Source organism: Podarcis erhardii (genome assembly GCF_964252035.2).
Source record: "Podarcis erhardii genome assembly, chromosome: 7".
Classification (NCBI taxonomy): Eukaryota; Metazoa; Chordata; class Lepidosauria; order Squamata; family Lacertidae; genus Podarcis; species Podarcis erhardii.
In genome coordinates this window covers 13,758,801-13,777,023 of record NC_138511.1, presented here as the reverse complement: position 1 = coordinate 13,777,023, position 18,223 = coordinate 13,758,801, and the positions used below count along the sequence as shown (strand labels likewise).

The following is an 18,223-nucleotide window of genomic DNA, read 5'->3' as shown; positions in this document are numbered from 1 at the left end:
AGGCAGGACACAGTTATACGGCAAAAAAGAGCAAAGAGAAGGGAATTGTAGATTCACAGATTTAGAAGAGGGACCCAAGGGTCATCTAGTCCAACCCACTGCAATGCAGGAATCACTGCCAGGGAATCACTGGCCCCTTGGCTTCTAGCCTCTGCAGAATTCAAGGTGTTTGACTTTTCGAGGGAAGAAGAAAGAGGGCTGATTCTGCTGCATCTGGAACTGAGATGGGCTCCCAGACCCGCTAGCTCATCACAAGGCTGTTTGGCTAATTTTAAAATGTACTCGTTTACTTGTCTGCAATATTTCTAAGCCACCTTTAAAACACACACACACACACACACACAAATGCAAATTAAATTACAATTGTGTTAAACGGTGCATTGAAAGCTATGCAAAGCTGTCTGCTTGTCCCCAAACACACATTTTCACCGCCTGCAGCAGGAGATCTGGGGAGATCAGAGGCCTGTTTCTTAGCGCCATGGAGCCACTGCAGAAAAGGCCCCGCTCTTGATAAATGATAATCTTAACTCCAGTTAACTGGGCCCCTTATCTGTACTTTTTCACTGCCCGGCTGGTCTTGCATCTGGCTGGGGTAGGACAAAGAGCAGGGAATTGTAGAATCACAGATTTAGAAGAGGACCCCAAGGGTCATCTAGTCCAACCCCCTGCAATGCAGGAATCTCTACTAAAGAATTCATGACAGGTGGCCATCTAGGAACAGGCAGGTGATGTGACCAAGGCTAGGCAGTGAGTCAAAACAGGAACCCTGAGACCACTAATAATAATAATAACAACAACAACAATAACAATAATAAGCTGCTGTATTGTTTTCAACACTCTGAGCAGGACTATTTATTTATTCATTATATTTCTGTCCCACTTTTTTCCTCCAGTGAGCTCAAGGTGGCCTACATGATTCTCCCTCCCTGTTTTTTTCTCACAACAGCCCTGTGAGGTAGGTTAGGCTGAGAGAGAAGTGTCGCTGGCCCGACATTACCCAGGGAGCTTCATGGCTGAGTTGGGGGATTTGAACCCTGGTCTCTCCAAGGTCTTAATCTGACATGCCATGCTGCCTTTCTGCTTCAGGATGAGAACAGAAATCGTGTGGCAGTGGCACGGCGGCAGCGGCAGGCCCCATTGGCTAAAGTGGTACCTCAGGTTAAGAACAGTTTCAGGTTAAGAACGGACCTCCAGAACAAATTAAGTTATTAACCCCAGGTACCACTGTATTGTCTTTTTTTTTCCTCTCCCCCCCCTTGAATTTTAAAGGTGCAGCTTATTTGTGGGTGTGGCTTATATCCGGGCAAATACAGTATTATTTCCCTTGGTCTGGACACTAGACTTCTGTAGATGCAGCCCAAAATTGCATTAGGCCTCCTTCTCCAACTCCCAGGACAGCAACTCAAGGCAGGGATGCCAGGGTGCCTGTATCCCACTCCCATGCAGCCCGGGCAAACAGGGGTACCCGTTGTCTGACCCACACAAAGGCCCCATTCAGATGCCCCATGTGCCACTGTGCCCCCATGACCTGGCAAGAGCTGCCCGCTCCTCCCTGCCTTGCAGAGTCACCCCCAAAGAATGTGCCATGCCCATGGATTCAAACAGCCCTTTCTAATGCCCTAACAGTATTTTTTTCTTAAGGGGGAATGAATGTTTGGGTGGAGGAAATGGTATGGGGTAGTTCTCTCACCCCCCCCCAAAAAAACCCTTGCCTTAATCTCTTCCTTGCCACAGCAACATGCAAATCTTTCCTGCCAGGCTCTGCGACATTTGGGGGTTGACCCAGATTGTTGCCTCCGGGGTTAGCATCACCCCAAGTATTAATTCAGCCCCTTGAAGCTCAGGGCTTTTTGGGCTGTGGCCCCGATCTGGTGGAACTCTCTGTCACAAGAGACCAGTGCCCTGCAGGACTTGACATCTTTCCGCAGGGCCTGCAAGGCAGAGCTGTTCCACCAGGCCTTTGGCCAGGGCACAGCCTGACCCCCTCCTTCGGTAATCCTCACAGAATTCTAGCCCAACAGTTGCCATTAATTCGATTTTGAATTGATTTTAGAATGAATTGATTTTAGAATGCTGTGTTACTTTTATTGCTGTTAGCTGCTCTGAGCCCGGCTTCGGCTGGGGAGGGTGGGGTATAAATAAAATTTATTATTATTATTATTATTATAGTGGTACCTCTGGTTACGTACTTAATTCGTTCCAGAGGTCTGTTCTTAACCTGAAACTGTTCTTAACCTGAAGCACCACTTTAGCTAATGGGGCCTCCCGCTGCCGCCGCGCCGCTGGAGCACAATTTCTGTTCTCATCCTGAAGCAAAGTTCTTAACCTGAGGTACTATTTCCGGGTTAGTGGAGTCTGTAACCTGAAGCATATGTAACCCGAGGTACCACTGTATTATTATTATTATTATTATTATTATTATTATTATTATTATTATGTGCTGGAAACTCAGCTCTGGAAGGTGGGAGCAAAACAGCAGAGAAAGGTGCTTCCTCTGAGCGCATGCAGAGTGCAGTTCCCTCTCTGCTGGGGCACAGCCATTGTCAGGGAATAGGCAGGCAGCTTTTATCTCTTTTGGTTTCATAGCATTCATATCCCGCTATTCTCCCCCTTCCACATTTAATCCTCACAACAGCCCTGTGAGGTATGTCAGGCTGAGAGGCAGGGACGCTGACCCCCAAGTTCACACCCAGTGAACTTCCTGGCCGAGTGGAGGGATTTGAACCCAAGTCCGAAGCTGAAACCACAATGCAACACTGTCTCTCAGAGACAAAAAGCATTTTGGGGGTTGTGGCCCCCTCTGAACAGGGCAAGCGGCCTGGGGCAAGCCTGCTGCCCTAGGAGCAATGTCAAGGCTGAATCTCCTGCCACAGCCCCACTCGTTTGGGACAAGGCCTGGGGCACATCTGGGGAGCCAGATGTGGGCTTGCGAGGAGAAGCCATCTTGGCCCCAACTCCAGGAAAGGCATTACAAAAGGAGTTACAAACAGACCCATAGAAGGTGGGGTGGGGAGGCAGGCCCCTTCTAAACAAAGGAAGGATTTCTTCCCCCATTGTTCTGCCCGGACGCTGAGGTCCAGCACTGAGGGCCTTCTGGCGGTTCCCTCATTGCGAGAAGCAAAGCTACAGGGAACCAGGCAGAGGGCCTTCTCGGTAGTGGCGCCCGCCCTGTGGAACGCCCTCCCACCAGATGTCAAAGCGATAAACAACTACCTGAGATTCAGAAGACATCTTAAGGGAAGTTTTTAATCTGTGACATTTTAGTGTATTTTTGGTCTCTGTGGAAGCCGCCCAGAGTGGCTGGGGAAACCCAGCCAGATGGGCGGGGTACAAATAATAATAAATTATTATTATTATATAAGGGGAAAGGATCCACAATCAGAAGCAGTAATACTTCAGAATGCCGGTTTCTGGGAATCACGGGGATTCCAGCTTCTTTCGCACCCGGGTCCTGCTTGCGGGCTTCCCACAACGGGCATCTGGTTGGCCACTTTGAGAGCAGGACTCTGTGAACTAGATGGGACACACTGGCCTGATCCACCAGGCCCTTCGCCGCTCCTTAGCTTCACTGGGAGTAGCGACCAGCTACGCTCAACCGATGGAGCCTCCAGATGCGGGCGCAGTCTACCTCCAAATCCTTGTGACTCACCAGCGAGGAGGGTGCTGCTGCTGCACCCTGGGGCTGCTGCCCGTTGGAGTATCTGTTTGGCCACGGTGCGAACCGGACGCTTAGGCCAGATGAGGTTTTTTGCCCTGATCCGGCCACCAGGCTCTTAAAGAGAGGGAAGAGGCCTGGCAAAGGAGGCAGGGTGGGGGTGGCGGAGCAGAGGAACAGAGAAACCCAGGCAAATATCCAGGCAGATTTATCCGCCTGCACCCTGTAGAGGCCTGGCCAGCCTTGGCAACTGTCACCCCCCCCCCCGGCACTGCAGTTGCTCCAGTCGTGTAAAAATCAGCCCCAAGTCTTTGATTCCTTTTAAGGAGCCCTGCGCTCAGTGCCTCGCCTCTCTCCTCCCTGGGGCGGGTGAGCTGGAAAATCGCTTTGAGACGCAAAAGGAGAACAATAAAAGAGAGAGAGAGAGGTCTGCGGGCTTCTTCCTGTTGGCTGAGTCAGTTTGGTTAGCCAGACCTCCCCTTCCCTCATTGCAAAAGTCCAGGGGTAGAGACACCGCCCATGGGATCATCACATTAAACGCCCACCCAAAAATTCCCGGGCACCCAACTTGTTCTCGGATCATCGGTCCACTTAGCTCAATAATGTTGATTGACTCTGACTGGCAGCAGCTCTGCAGGGAGATTTCCAGCACTACCTGGCGATGCCGCCCTGAGCTGAACCTGCAAAGCAGGCGCTCTAACCACTGAGCACCATTGCCCTCGCTCCACGGCACCCCTCTCCCTGCCTTTGCGCCAGACAATTTCCAGCAGGCGGCTAATTATTCCATGCCCATCACCACCAAAAAAACAGCTTTCTTTTGACCATAACAATGGCTTTGGGGGGGCACAGCAGGGCACCCCAACTCAGCCCCCTCCTGGCAGCATAGCCTCTGGCTTTCTTCACATGCAGGCTGCAATGACCCATGCTGGGTGGTGTTATAAGAATTCTAAGGTCCCAAATATAAAATAAACCTTCATAAATGTACAAGGCAAACACATACATAAGTATATAAACCACGTGTCTACAGGAGAACAATACTAAAGCCATTTTGACTCTCCCAAACCATTTTGACTCTCCCAAATTGTCTACAAACATTTCTCTGCAAGGAGGAAGGAAATGGGAAAGCCTCTCCATTGGTTTTTGCTTACCTGTCTTAAGGGTGTATTTGTGTATGAATAGGGGGAGCCTGTGACCTGGATTCAGGAATTCAGGTATTTACCATCACAAAAGAATGGTCAGGCTGCCCAGGTAAAGCAATCAGTGACCATTATCAGGTATCCTAGCAAACAGGATTTCTGCTGGAGACTGCCTCTTGTGGTGTATTTCTGCTGTAGACCACCCCCCTTCTGTGATGTATGTATGATGTTTTTGGGGGTGGTCTCTGGCTACAGGGTGGGCAATTTCAAAAGTCTATATAAGGGCTTGCACACCATTGTTCGGGGTTTCTCTCCTCCCTCCTGTATATGGTGAGTGAAGACCCTGTTGCAACAGTTGAATAAAGATCAGGCTTACTAGCTGCTTTGCTTCTCAATATTCTCTGGCTGGCCTCTGTTATTTTCTCCCACCAATAGGGAACACACTGAAGGACTCTATACAGGCTCTTGGATACCCCATAAGGGAAAAGGAGCAGGTTTTTTCTACAACAGTGGGTTGGGGACTAGCCACTTACTGAGCAGAGAGTCGTCCTCAAGGGTCTCTGCACCGGTCATGCTTGCAGGGGGAGGGAGCCCGACAGGAGGAGGAGATGGAAGGTCTGCAGAGAAGAGAAGAAAAGAAAAGAGAAGAGAAGGAGGAGAGGAGAGGAGAGGAAAAACCAGTTTTGTTATTGAAAATTCTAGTGCCTGGCTAAGAGTAACAGAAAAGGAAGGACACAGAAATTGGGAAGGAAGGATGGAGAGGTTTGGTTATTGAGACAGCTGAGGAAGGAATAATAGAATTGTAGAGTTGGAAGGGACCCTGAGGGTTGTTGTAAGAATTCATAAATCTCAAATATATAAATCATATGTTCATAAATTTACAAGGCAAACACATACATAAGTACAGTGGTACCTCGGGTTACATACGCTTCAGGTTACAGATTCCACTAACCCAGAAATAATACCTCAGGTTAAGAACTTTGCTTCAGGCTGAGAACAGAAATCGTACTCCGGCAGCGGGAGGCCACATTAGCTAAAGTGGTGCTTCAGGTTAAGAACAGTTTCAGGTTAAGTACGGATCTCCGGAACAAATTAAATACTTAACCTGAGGTACCACTGTATATAAACCACATGCCTGAAATAGTACAGGAGAGCAATCCTGAAGTCATTTTGACACTCCCAAATTGCCCTCAAATATTTCTCTATAGGGAGGAAGGAAATGGGAAAGCCTCTCCCTTGTCTTTTTCTTACCTGTCTTAAGGGCATATTTGTGTGTGAATAGGGTGAGCCTGTGACCGGGATTCAGGAATTTAAAGTATTTACCATCGCAAACGTAAGGCCAGGCTGCTCAGGTAAAGCGATCAGTGACCATTAACAGATATCCTGGCAAACAGGTTTTCTGCTGGAGACAGCCTCTTGTGATGTATTTCTGCTGTAGACCACCCCCTTCTGTGATGTATGTATGATGTTTTGGGGGGTGGTCTTGGGCTCCAGGGTGGGCAATTTCAAAAGTCTATATAAGGGTTTAATGGGACGCGGGTGGCGCTGTGGGTTAAACCACAGAGCCTAGGGCTTGCCGATCAGAAGGTCGGTGATTTGAATCCCCGCGACCAGATGAACTCCCATTGCTCTCCCAGCTCCTGCCAACTTAGCAGTTCAAAAGCACATCAAAGTGCAAGTAGATAAATAGGTACCGCTCCGACGGGAAGGTAAACGGCGTTTCCGTGCGCTGCTCTGGTTCGCCAGAAGCGGCTTAGTCATGCTGGCCACATGACCCGGAAGCTGTACGCCGGCTCCCTCGGCCAGTAAAGCGAGATGAGCACTGCAACCCCAGAGTCAGCCAGGACTGGACCTAATGGTCAGGGATCCCTTTACTTTTACCTTGGGCTCCAGGGAGGGCAATTTCAAAAGTCTATAAGGGTTTATGCACCATTGTTCTGGGTTCCTCCTCCCTCCTGCATGTGGTGAGTGGGGTCCCTGTTGCAACAGTTTGATATAGATCAGGCTTACTAGCCACTTTGCTTCTCAATGTTCTCTGGTTGGCCTCTGTTATTTTCTCCTACCGATAGGGAACCCACTTAAGGACTCTATACGGGCTCTTGGATACCCCATAAGGGAAAAGGAGCAGGGTTTTCCCCTCTTATAACATGGTCATCTAGTCCTGAAATGCTGAAATATGCAGCTGTCCCAGATGTGGACTGATCCTGCAACCTTGGCATCATCAGCACCATGCTCTAACCCACTGAGGAAGGTAGAAAGGGCAGGAAAGTTTGGCTACTGAGTGCTGAATTGTCAGCGATCAATAGGAGGGAAGGAAGTAGACATATGGGGCAGGATGGGGGGCCAAGACGAAAGGACCAAGCATGGGCACGCTCACTGCTATGCTCCCCAACAACAACCCCACCTAAATTTCCTCCCAGGCATATCCCTAACAACCCCCTCCCTGCAGCCCTCCTGCCTCCCCCCACCCATGTGAAACACCTCCATTGCCCCATCTGTTCAGCCAGGACAGGGGTCAGCAAACTTTTTCAGCAGGGGGCCGGTCTACTGTCCCTCAGACCTTGTGGGGGGCCAGACTATATTTTTTTGACGGAAATAATGAACGCATTCCTATGCCACACAAATAATAATAATAATAATAATAATAATAATAATAATAATAATAATAATTTATTTATACCCCGCCCATCTGGCTGGGTTTCCCCAGCCACTCTGGGCGGCTTCCAATAAAACACTAAAATACAATAACCTATTAAACATTAAAAGCTTCCCTAAACAGGGCTGCCTTCAGATGTCTTCTAAAAGTTTGGTGGTTTTTTTCCTCTTTGACATCTGGTGGGAGGGCGTTCCACAGGGTGGGTGCCACTACCGAGAAGGCCCTCTGCCTGGTTCCCTGTAACTTGGCTTCTCTCAGCGAGGGAACCGCCAGACGGCCCTCGGCGCTGGATCTCAGTGTCCGGGCAGAATGATGGAGGTGGAGACGCTCCTTCAGGTATACTGGACCGAGGCCATTTAGGGCTTTAAAGATCAGCACCAACACTTTGAATTGTGCTCGGAAATGGGCGGGCCAGTGTAGTTCTTTCAAGACCGGTGTTATATGGTCTCGGCGGCCGCTCCCAGTCACCAGTCCTGCTGCTGCATTCTGGATTAGTTGCAGTTTCCGGGTCACCTTCAAAGGTAGCCCCACTTAGAGCGCATTGCAGTAGTCTAAGCAGGAGATAACTAGAGCATGCACCACTCCGGCGAGACAGTGTGCGGGCAGGTAGGGTCTCAGCCTGCGTACCAGATGGAGCTGGTAGACAGCCACCCTGGACACAGACCTGTGCCTCCATGGACAGCTGTGAGTCCAGAATGACTCCCAGGCTGCGCACCTGGTCCTTCAGGGGCACCCCATTCAGGACCAGGGAGTCCTTCACACCTGCCTGCCTCCTGTCCCCCAAAAACAGTACTTCTGTCTTGTCAGGATTCAACCTCAATCTGTTAGCTGCCATCCATCCTCCAACCGCCTCCAGAAATGCCTTTTAAATAAAAGCACACATTCCACTCATGTAAAAACACAAGGCAGGCCGCACAAATAACCCAGAGATGCATTTTAAACAAAAGGACACATTCTACTCATGCAAAAACACACAGATTCCTGGACTGTCCACGGGCTGGATTTAGAAGGTGACTGGGCCGGATCCAGCCCCCGGGCCTTAGTTTGCCTACCAGGAGAGCTGTGGTCCTCCACACTCGCAGTGATGCTCTCCCAAAATGGGTGATGACATCAGAAACAGTTGCACCCCCACCTCCCCAAAGCCAACCAGACCAGAGGTGTTTACAATCGCAGGCGAAGGATAAGCATGGTTCAGCATAGAACATCTGGGGGGAAATGAGCTCTGCGCATTGTTTTGAATTTCCTCTGAATTCTGACGCAGGTTTGCAGGTCTGTGGGTGTGTCTGAGGGCTGTGTGGGGAAGGGAGCATGAAACTGAGCATGGGCGTGTGTGCAGAGGTTTGTGCTTCCAACGCCCCCCACCCACCCACCGGATCTATCCCCCTCCCCACCTTCAACCCCCCCCATCTTGGCAACCCCCTTGGCTCCCAGATAGAGGGCCGTAGCCCCAAACTTCCAAGGACTCGCCCCACCAGATCCCGCCTCCCCTTGGAATGCCTCCCGGGGAGCAGAGATGGTCTGGGGTTTCCCCCCAACCAAGATGTCAAAAGGAGCGGAGCGGCTTAAAATAAAAATACATGCATGTGCAGAGACCCAAATTCTGCAGCAGGCCCAGACAGCAGAGGAGGGACTGCACCCAACATAAACTTTACACACCCACCCCGCTTTTGCAAGCAGGGATCTAGACCTCTCTCTCTCTCTCTTTCCCCCCTCGGCTTTTTAAAAGTAATTTGTTTTCTCTTCTAAAAGCTTTGCTTACGGGATGAAAAACACAAACACGCACGCAACAGCTGCTGCCTTGTTTGCAAGAGGGCCCCATCGACTTGCACGCAAAACATCTCTGGCAGCAAGTGGTGTAGCTGGTGTACCGGGGAGGGTTGTCGCCAATGCCAGCCCTCCTCAGAGTAGACCCACTGAAGCTCATGAGCATGCATGACTTGGGTTCATTCATTTCAGTGGGTCTGCTTTGAGAAGAACGTGACTGGATGCGCCCCCAACAAATTTAAAGCACATTCCCCCCTGGGAAATGTAGTTTGGCCCCCCACCAAGGGAGCTACAGTTCCCAGCACCCACTAGAAACTAAAATTCCCAGCACCCACTAGAAACTAAAATTCCCAGCACCCACAAGAAACTAAAATTCCCAGCACCCACAAGAAACTAAAATTCCCAGCACCCACAAGAAACTAAAATTCCCAGCACCCACAAGAAACTAAAATTCCCAGCACCCACAAGAAACTAAAATTCCCAGATTTCTTCTTTGGGTGTGTGGGTGTGTGTGCGCATGCGCTTTAAATCCATGATGCGTATGCAGCCAGTGTTTTCCCCTCTGAAAGTCACTCCAAATGCACACCTCTATATCAATTAGGACATGACCATTTGTGTTGGGGGGCCCTGCACCCCAACATCTCTGCAGGGGGAATAAAGAGGGGAAGGCCATGCCCCCCCCACACCTTAGCTGCCTTATGCCAAGTCAAACATGCACTGCATTGAGCTCAATAACATCAACACTGGCTGGCAGCAACACTCTGGGGTTTCAGGTATTTGCATCCTTATGGGGAGATGCTGCCAGAAATTGAACCCAGGGCCTTGCAGTCTTTTGGCAAATAATCTCAGCACTCGCAGCCTTGCTCCTAAGCAGAGGGGCCGAGACCCACCCTGCGCCAGCCTAAAAAAGGTTCAAGGACAGATAAAGGTGGATTCTGTTCCTTCTCTCCCAAGCTTCCAACTCCTGCACTGAGAGGCAGTATGGCATAGTGGTTAGAGTGTCGGACCGGGACCTGGGAGACCACGGTTCAAATTCCCCCCAACCCAGCCATGACCTTGACGACCAATTCCTGCCTCTCAGTCTAACCTACCTCACAGGGTTGTTGTGGGGGTGAAATGGGGGGGGGGGGGGAGAAAGGCCATGTCAGAGGAAAAGGTAGGATAGAACGGCAATAAATAAAGGAACCGGGAAGCTGGAAATGAGCACAGATGCGCTGGATAGTCGAAGGGGCCGGAGGTGACTTCTCCTGCCGAGACGCCGCAGACAAGACAGGCCTCTGCCTTTCCAAAAAGCCTCCCCCACAGTTGGATGGGCCTCTTGGGTCGGGAATGGGATGGGGCCAGCAGGGACTCATCTCGCCAGCGGCTCTGGAAACCGCCCCAGGCCTCTCCTGCCCACGGCTCAGGCAGGAATCCGGAACCAGATGCCCTCCGTGGCACGACCGGGCATGCCTCAGGCTCTTGCCGGTTGCCAGCACAGACCAGATGCCCCAAAGGGAAGCTCCGGAGCAAGGTCTGGTGGGCGAGAGGAAGAAAAACGGAAGAAGAGTCCTGGTGGATGAGACCAGTGGCCCGTCCAGTTCAGCATCCCCTTCTCCCAGTGGCTCCCAGTAGCCCCTTATGGGAAACCTGCTAGAAAAATGCAATCTGTGCTGCTGACAGAAGAAGTGCGACTCATGCAACACATTGGCGACTAATGTACACAGAACAATAATTATACATATTTTAACAACCTTCCGAGAAAAATACAAAACATTAAACAAAGCCACAAAGACTTGCGAACGACCCAGCCTAAAATGAATTTATAATGTCTGGTTTCAATAGATTTTTCAAATGCTTAACTCAGTCAGTTCATGAAGATACCAACAAAAGGTAAGTTCAAGGATATTCACAATACTGAGAGATGCTAGTAGAGTTGTAAAGGTAAAGGGACCCCTGACCATTAGGTCCAGTCGTGACCCACTCATCTCGCTTTATTGACCAAGGGAGCCGGCGTACAGCTTCCGGGTCATGTGGCCAGCATGACTAAGCCACTTCTGGTGAACCAGAGCAGCGCACGGAAACGCCATTTACCTTCCCGCCGGAGCGGTACCTATTTATCTACTTGCACGTTGACATGCTTTCGAACTGCTAGGTTGGCAGGAGCAGGGACCGAGCAACGGGAGCTCACCCCGTCGCGGGGATTCGAACCGCCAACCTTCTGATCAGCAAGTCCTAGGCTCTGTGGTTTAACTCACAGCGCCACCCGCGTCCCCAGTAGAGTTGTAGATGGATGTTAAGAAAGTTGTAGACAATGAAGTTGTAGATGACAGGGTGCCAGCGTTTTGCACCTGTTTCGCCCTGGCAGTCCAAGTAAGGAAATCAGTCTCTTAATTTTAAGCCAAGAAAGAGTATTCTCTATAAGACTGAATATCAATATACATATCAAGACTTTGAGATTAGACCACTGAAGAAGCCTGGAAAACTATCTTGGGAGTGTGCTACCCGCAAGCTCCAGTTAAAGGGCCCCATTGGGGGCGAACAGCGGCCTCTTAATTACTTGGACTGCCGGCACCTCTTGGTATTGTGAATATCATCGAACTTACCTTTTGTGGTATCTTCATGAACTTATTTAATAGACTGAGTTAAGCATTTGAAAAATCTATTGAAACCAGACATTATAAATTCATTTTAGGCTGGGTAGTTCACAAGTCTTTGTGGCTTTGTTTAATGTTTTGTATTTCCCTTATGGGAAACGAGCAAGCACGATTCGAGCACAATCTCACTACGGATTTGAACACTGCACCAAATCCAAAGGCAAGTTGCACCGGTAGAACCCCAGCGCATGACAGATTGTGCAATCTCAACAAAGCTCAACAAAGTCACCCGCAACCTGCAATATTCATTCTCCCATGCCGCCAACACCCCGGTAGGCGATGGTAACTTAGAGCTTTGTTAGACGCAACCCTTTTATTCTGCATTTCCCCTGTAAAATGGGAGCTTTTGTTTGTATTATTTAGGAGCCAAAATCTCTATCAGAGAACTACAGGGTCCTCTAGCTCAGCAGGAATCACAGCGGAAGAATTCCTGATAGACTGTCACCCAACCTCTGCTTAAAAACCTCCAAGTCCACCACCTTCTGAGGTTGTCTTGTGGTTTAAATAACTGAGCCTCTTGAGCCTGCCGATCAGAAGGTTGGCGGTTCGAATCCATGTGACGGGGTGACCTCCCGTCGCTCTGCTCCAGCTCCTGCCAACCTAGCAGTTCGAAAGCACACCAGTGCAAGTAGATAAATAGGTACCGCTGCGGCGGGAAAGTAAACGGTGTTTCCGTGCACTCTGGCACTCGTCACGGTGTTCCATTGCGCCAGAAGCAGTTTACTCATGCTGGCCACATGACCCGGAATGCTGGCTCCCACGGTCTGAAAGCGTTATGAGCGCCACAACCCCATAGTTGCCTTTGACTGGGCTTAAGCGTCAGGGGTTTTTTTTAATGACGGATACCTGCATTCTGGTTAAAAAAGGACACAGGTGGCACTGTGGGTTAAACCACAGAGCCTAGGACTTGCCGATGAGAAGGTCGGCGGTTCGAATCCCTGCCATGGGGTGAGCTCCCGTTGCTCAATCCCGTCTCCTGCCAACCTAGCAGTTCGAAAGCACGTCAAAGTGCAAGTAGATAAATAGGTACCGCTCTGGCAGGAAGTTAAACGGCGTTACCGTGCGCTGCTCTGGTTCGCTAGAAGCGGCTTAGTCCTGCTGGCCACATGACCCGGAAGCTGTACGCCGGCTCCCTCGGCCAACAAAGCGAGATGAGCGCTGCAACCCCAGAGTCGTCCGTGACTGGACCTAATGGTCAGGGGTCCCTTTACCTTTACCCGCATTCTGACATTTGCAATCCAACTGATATCTGCACTCTGACCCACACGTATGTCCAGGACCGGCCAATTTGGTTGAGGGACCGTTGCAAATTTCTCCCCCCTCCTGCCCACCCATGTATGAAGCTGTTGGGAGCCCTGTTACACCCAGCTCAGCACCTCCTGCAAGCAGCTGCACCCCAGGGTGCTGCCAGCTCTACAGCCGGAGTTTCCTCGGGATGGGGGACTTTGGGAATTGAATCTGGAGACGTCTTGTACCCCACCACTAGACCAAGACCCAGCTGGCCTCTTACCTGTGGGGAAGAGAGGCTCGATGGTGGGGAGAGGCTTGTCTGGAGAGACTATTCCGCTGCCGTTCTCGCCACTTCCATACCCATCTGCAAGGAAAAGCAAGAACCACGACGTGAGTGTCACCTGCGCCAGCATAGCATTGCATAGTTTGAAGGGACCCCTGAGTTTCATCTAGCTCAACCCTCGGCAATGCAGGAATTGCAGTAGAATTGTTGTTGTTGTTGTTTATATACCAACCTATACCTGGAGGTCTCAGGGCAGTTCACGGAAAAGATCACAAGATATAGCAGAATAAAAGTTTTGGTGCTGACATTGAAAGCCCTAAACAGCCTCGGCTCAGTATACCTGAAGGAACGTCTCCACCCCCATCGTTCTACCTGGACACTGAGGTCCAGCGCCAAGGGCCTTCCAGCGGTTCCCTCCCTGCGAGAAGCTAAGTTACAGGGAACCAGGCAGAGGGCCTTCTCGGTAGTGGCGCCCACCCTATGGAACACCCTCCCATCAGATGTCAAGGAAATAAACAACCATCTGACTTTTAGAAGACATCTGAAGGCAGCCCTGTTTAGGGAAGCTTTTAATGTTTAATAGATTATGGTATTTAAATATTCTGTTGAAAGCCGCCCAGAGTGGCTGGGGAAACCCAGCCAGATGGGCGGGGTATAAAGAAGAAGAAGAAGAAGAAGAAGAAGAAGAAGAAGAAGAAGAAGAAGAAGAAGAAGAAGAAAACAACAACAACCCAATAACACCTCCCCCAGAAAAGAGCCACCGTTTAAAACGATATAGGATGTCAAACAGATGAACCAAAGGCCTGGTTAAAAAGGTACATTTTTGCCTGGCGCCTAAAGGTGTGTAATGAAGGCACCAGGTGAACTTCCCTAGGGAGGGCATTCCACAGACGGGGAGCCACTGCAGAGAAGGCCCCGTTCTCGTGTTGCCACCCTCCGGACCTCTCAAGGAGGAGGGACACGAAGGAGAGCCTCAGAAGATGATCTCAGGGTCCAGGTAGGTTCATATGGAAAGAGGCGGTCCTTGAGGTATTGCGGTCCTGAGCCGTTTAAGGCTTTATAGGCGGAAACCAGCATTTTGAATTGGGTCTGGAAACTAATTGGTAGCCAGTGCACTCGGACCAGGATGGGTGTAATATGCTCAAACCGTCTTGCTCCGGTGAGCAACTTGGCCGCTGAATTCTGCACTAGCTGAGTCTCTGAACCATCTTCAGAGATGGAGAGTCCACCCCCTTCCAAGGAAATATTCTAAGTTCTGCTTAGAACCCTTGGTCTGTGTTATTAAGACAACATAGCGAGATCTACAGAGCAGTTCACAACTCAGTTGAATATCAATGGGTTTCATTTGCAGATGATACACTTTTGTTTATCACAAAACCTCACACTTGTATCCAAAGGCTGTTGCAAACAATAAATACTTTCCGTCAAATTTCTGGCTACTCTATTAACTGGGTTAAATCAGAACTGGTGCCAATGGGCGAAAAGGTGCTAACACATTCATTTAAGAAATATCAGTTCCGCATTACTTTGTTGGGAGCCGCCCAGAGTGGCTGGGGAAACCCAGCCAGATGGGCGGGATATATTATTATTATTATTATTATTATTATTATTATTATTATTATTATTATTATTATTATTAGTTCAATACTTAGGTATTTTAATTCCGAAGGATATAATCCAGTTAGTACCAGGTAATAGGAACAAAATAATCAAAGAGGTTTCCTTAGACATTGAGAGGTTGGAGTCATTAAACCTTACCCTTTGGGGAAGACTAAATGAATATTACTCCCATTTTATATTCCAAGAAGGATCACAGTCCATATTCCCAGAAAATAAGCTCATTATTAAAGAAATGCCTATGGGTTTCTTCAGCTCCAAGATTATCATTATTAAAAACGTAATTAAACAAGGAGAAAAGTATTAGGATGTATAAATACTAATGGGGGTGAGTTAAAATTGTCAGATGATAATATTATCCTAAACCACACTCTAACTATGTGCGGTCTGACAGTGGGTCAACAGAGATGGGCTCTTCGTACCCTTACTTTTGCCAAAAGACTGATATTGATCCATTGGAAAGATAATATTATGCCCGCCCCACTTTGATCAATAGATAGAAAATATGATAAAAGATATTTCTTGTGACATACGAACAGATTGCTTTTAGACGTATGTTGTGAATGGATATATATAATCATATTTGGAACGCAGTTTTTCTGTTTCTTATCTCCTTCAATTTATTTCTCCACTGAAAATGAAATTTAAATACACTGAGAGCCTCCTCCTCCACCACGAATTTGTCCAATCCCCCTTTAAAGCCGTTCAAGGTGTCGGCTGTCATTGCCTCTTGTGGGAGGGAGTTCCATGGGTGAACTCTGTGAAGGACTTTATTTTGTCTGCCCTGAATCTTCAGACACGAAGCTTTTGCGAGTACGAGATTCGGACATTTGCCGTCCGTCCTTCGCATAGCCAAACGTAGTGCTTTGGAAGAGGTGGGAAGTTCCCCAGCCCAACCCTCACCTCCGGACGCCTCGTCCGCTAGCAGATCCTCATCGTCAGAAAGCTCCGCGTATTTCCTCCAGCGCTGGCGCACGGCCTCCGATTCTGTGTCTTCAGGGAAGGAGGACTCATCCGGCCGCTTGGACGCGTGAGCCACCTGAGAGCAGGGAAAGCAGAGCGGTTAGGTGGAAGAAGGGTGCTGCTTTCGTCTTGAGCATGGAGCACCCACTTTCTCTCTCCCCTACCAGGATCCGTCCCAGGAAGGGTTGCCGCCACCTGCCGTTCTAGCCAAGTTGCAGATCCTCTGCAACTTGGCCTCCTCTGCCACCCCAACAGAGCTGGATTTAGGTTTGATGAGGCCCTAAGCTACTGAAGGCAATGGGGTCCTTTATATGTCCAGCTGTCCTTGGTCAACAACAAATTGTCACTGGTTTTTTGTGTGTTGAATATAAGCTATACGGTAATTTATGGACCTAATAGGTATCTAAAGCCATTTGCACATAACAAAATATGTATTTAACAAAGTATTTGTTGAACTGAAATAACAATTAAGAAGTATATCAATAGTGAAATACAATTAGGAAGTATATCAATAGTGAATTGATTATTAAGCTCTAACTTAAAATGATTTTGTTATTCATAACAAACTTAATAATGCAAACACACTGGCATTTGGCAATAACAAAAGTTCCTTTAGAAACACAATTTACAAAGACTCATAATCTAGTCTCTTTAAACTTGCTATAACATGAAATAATAATAGGTGTCAATCTATGATGCAAACTACTAATAATTATAAATAGCAGAATGTAGGCACCCTATATATAGAAATGAGCAAACCAGTGATATTTTAGGGAGCAGGCTAGCAGGCGGGGCCCATTACTTATATCATAGGAGCGTACACAACACAAAACACTGTTGCTGTTATGTAGATTTTATTTTATTTGTTTTTTTATCTTTTATTTTGGAAATGTACACCCAGTTTTTTTCCCTTTAAATTTTTTGGGGGCCCCCAGGAGAGTGAGGCCCTAAGCTAGAGATCCTCCACAAGGGGGCAGAATTTGGTGGCGCAAGAGTGTGCCCCACAACCCCCACCCCTGACCTATATAGTCATACCTCATGCTACGGCCACTTCATGTTACGTTCTTTCAGGTTACGTCCCACAGCGACCTGGAAGTACCGGAAAGGGTTACTTCTGGGTTTCGCCGCTTACACATGCGCAAAGCGCAAAATGACGTCACATGCACAGAAGTGACGAATCGCAACCCGTGTGCGCGCAGACGCGCCACTGTGGGTTGCGCTCTTTTAATGTTGCGAACGGGCCTCTGGAACGGATCCCGTTCGCAACCAGAGGTACCACTGTATTTGTTCCAGACCAAAGATGGCAACCAGGCCCAGATGGAACGTTCCCAATTGCTGGAAGAGCCCCAAGGGTGGATTGAGCCCAGAGGGCTCCTGCCCACAATGGGAAGCGCGCAAGCAGAATTCGAACACAAGAGTCTCCCCTCCTGCACTTTTCAGGGACTTGGACTTGGAGGCAGACTGACCCTGGATACGATGAGTCCTTCTCTTTCGATGCCTCAATGGGAATTCGAGAGTCATCGAAGAACCTCAGAAGATCCTGCTGGATCCAGTCAGTGATCCATATACAGTGATACCTCGCAAGACGAATGCCTCGCAAGACGAAAAACGCGCAAGACGAAAGAGTTTTCCGTTTTTTGAGTCGTTCCGCAAGACGAATATCCCTATGGGCTTGCTTCGCAAGACGAAACGTCTTGCGAGTTCTTGCAAGTTTGTTTCCGTTTTCTTAAAGCCGCTAAGCCGTTAATAGCCGCTAAGCCGTTAATAGCCGCTAAGCCGCTAAGAGCCGCTAAGACGCTAATAGACGTGCTTCGCAAGACGAAAAAACCGCAAGACGAAGAGACTCGCAGAACGAATTTCGTCTTGCGAGGCACCACTGTAGCCCAATGTCCTCTTCTCAAAGATGCCCCAAGCAAGGACTGAGCATATCTCCGAACTTGTGAATCCCAGCAACTGGCGTTTCAATATTTTATTGAAAGTTTTCAACATTTGATACAATAAAAGCCAATCTAATCTAGAGAGAGATACAGAAAAGCCAAAATAAGAGAAAAAACCAAAAGGCAAGAGAGAGAAGGAAAAAAAGATATAAAAACCCTCTCATCACAATTGTGCCATATGCTTTTTCCATATACAGTGGTACCTCGGTTTTCAAACATAATCCGTTCTGGAAGACCGTTCGAGTTCCAAAAACCAAGGCGCAAAGGGCAGTCGGAAAATTTAATAGAGAAAATTGAGGAAAAATAAAATATACATGCAGCGGAAATAGTTTGACTTCTGAGACAC

The 18,223-nt window shown here is 48.7% G+C and overlaps 1 protein-coding gene across 15 annotated transcripts in view; it reads right to left on the bottom strand.

Moving 5' to 3' along the window:
- The window catches only part of HSPG2 (heparan sulfate proteoglycan 2), a 216,933-nt gene that overhangs the window by 152,242 nt on the left and 46,468 nt on the right, over window positions 1-18,223 (bottom strand). For 12 of the 15 annotated variants that reach the window (XM_081870613.1, XM_081870623.1, XM_081870621.1 and 9 more), the window contains exons 2-4: window positions 15,881-16,016; window positions 13,358-13,441; window positions 5,325-5,408 (exon numbers count right to left, since the gene is read on the bottom strand). In XM_081870613.1, the coding sequence (XP_081726739.1) occupies window positions 5,325-5,408; window positions 13,358-13,441; window positions 15,881-16,016 (304 nt within the window). The remainder of the gene's footprint in view (window positions 1-5,324; window positions 5,409-13,357; window positions 13,442-15,880; window positions 16,017-18,223) is intronic. The other 3 variants (XM_081870626.1, XM_081870627.1, XM_081870617.1) reach the window with 1 other exon arrangement.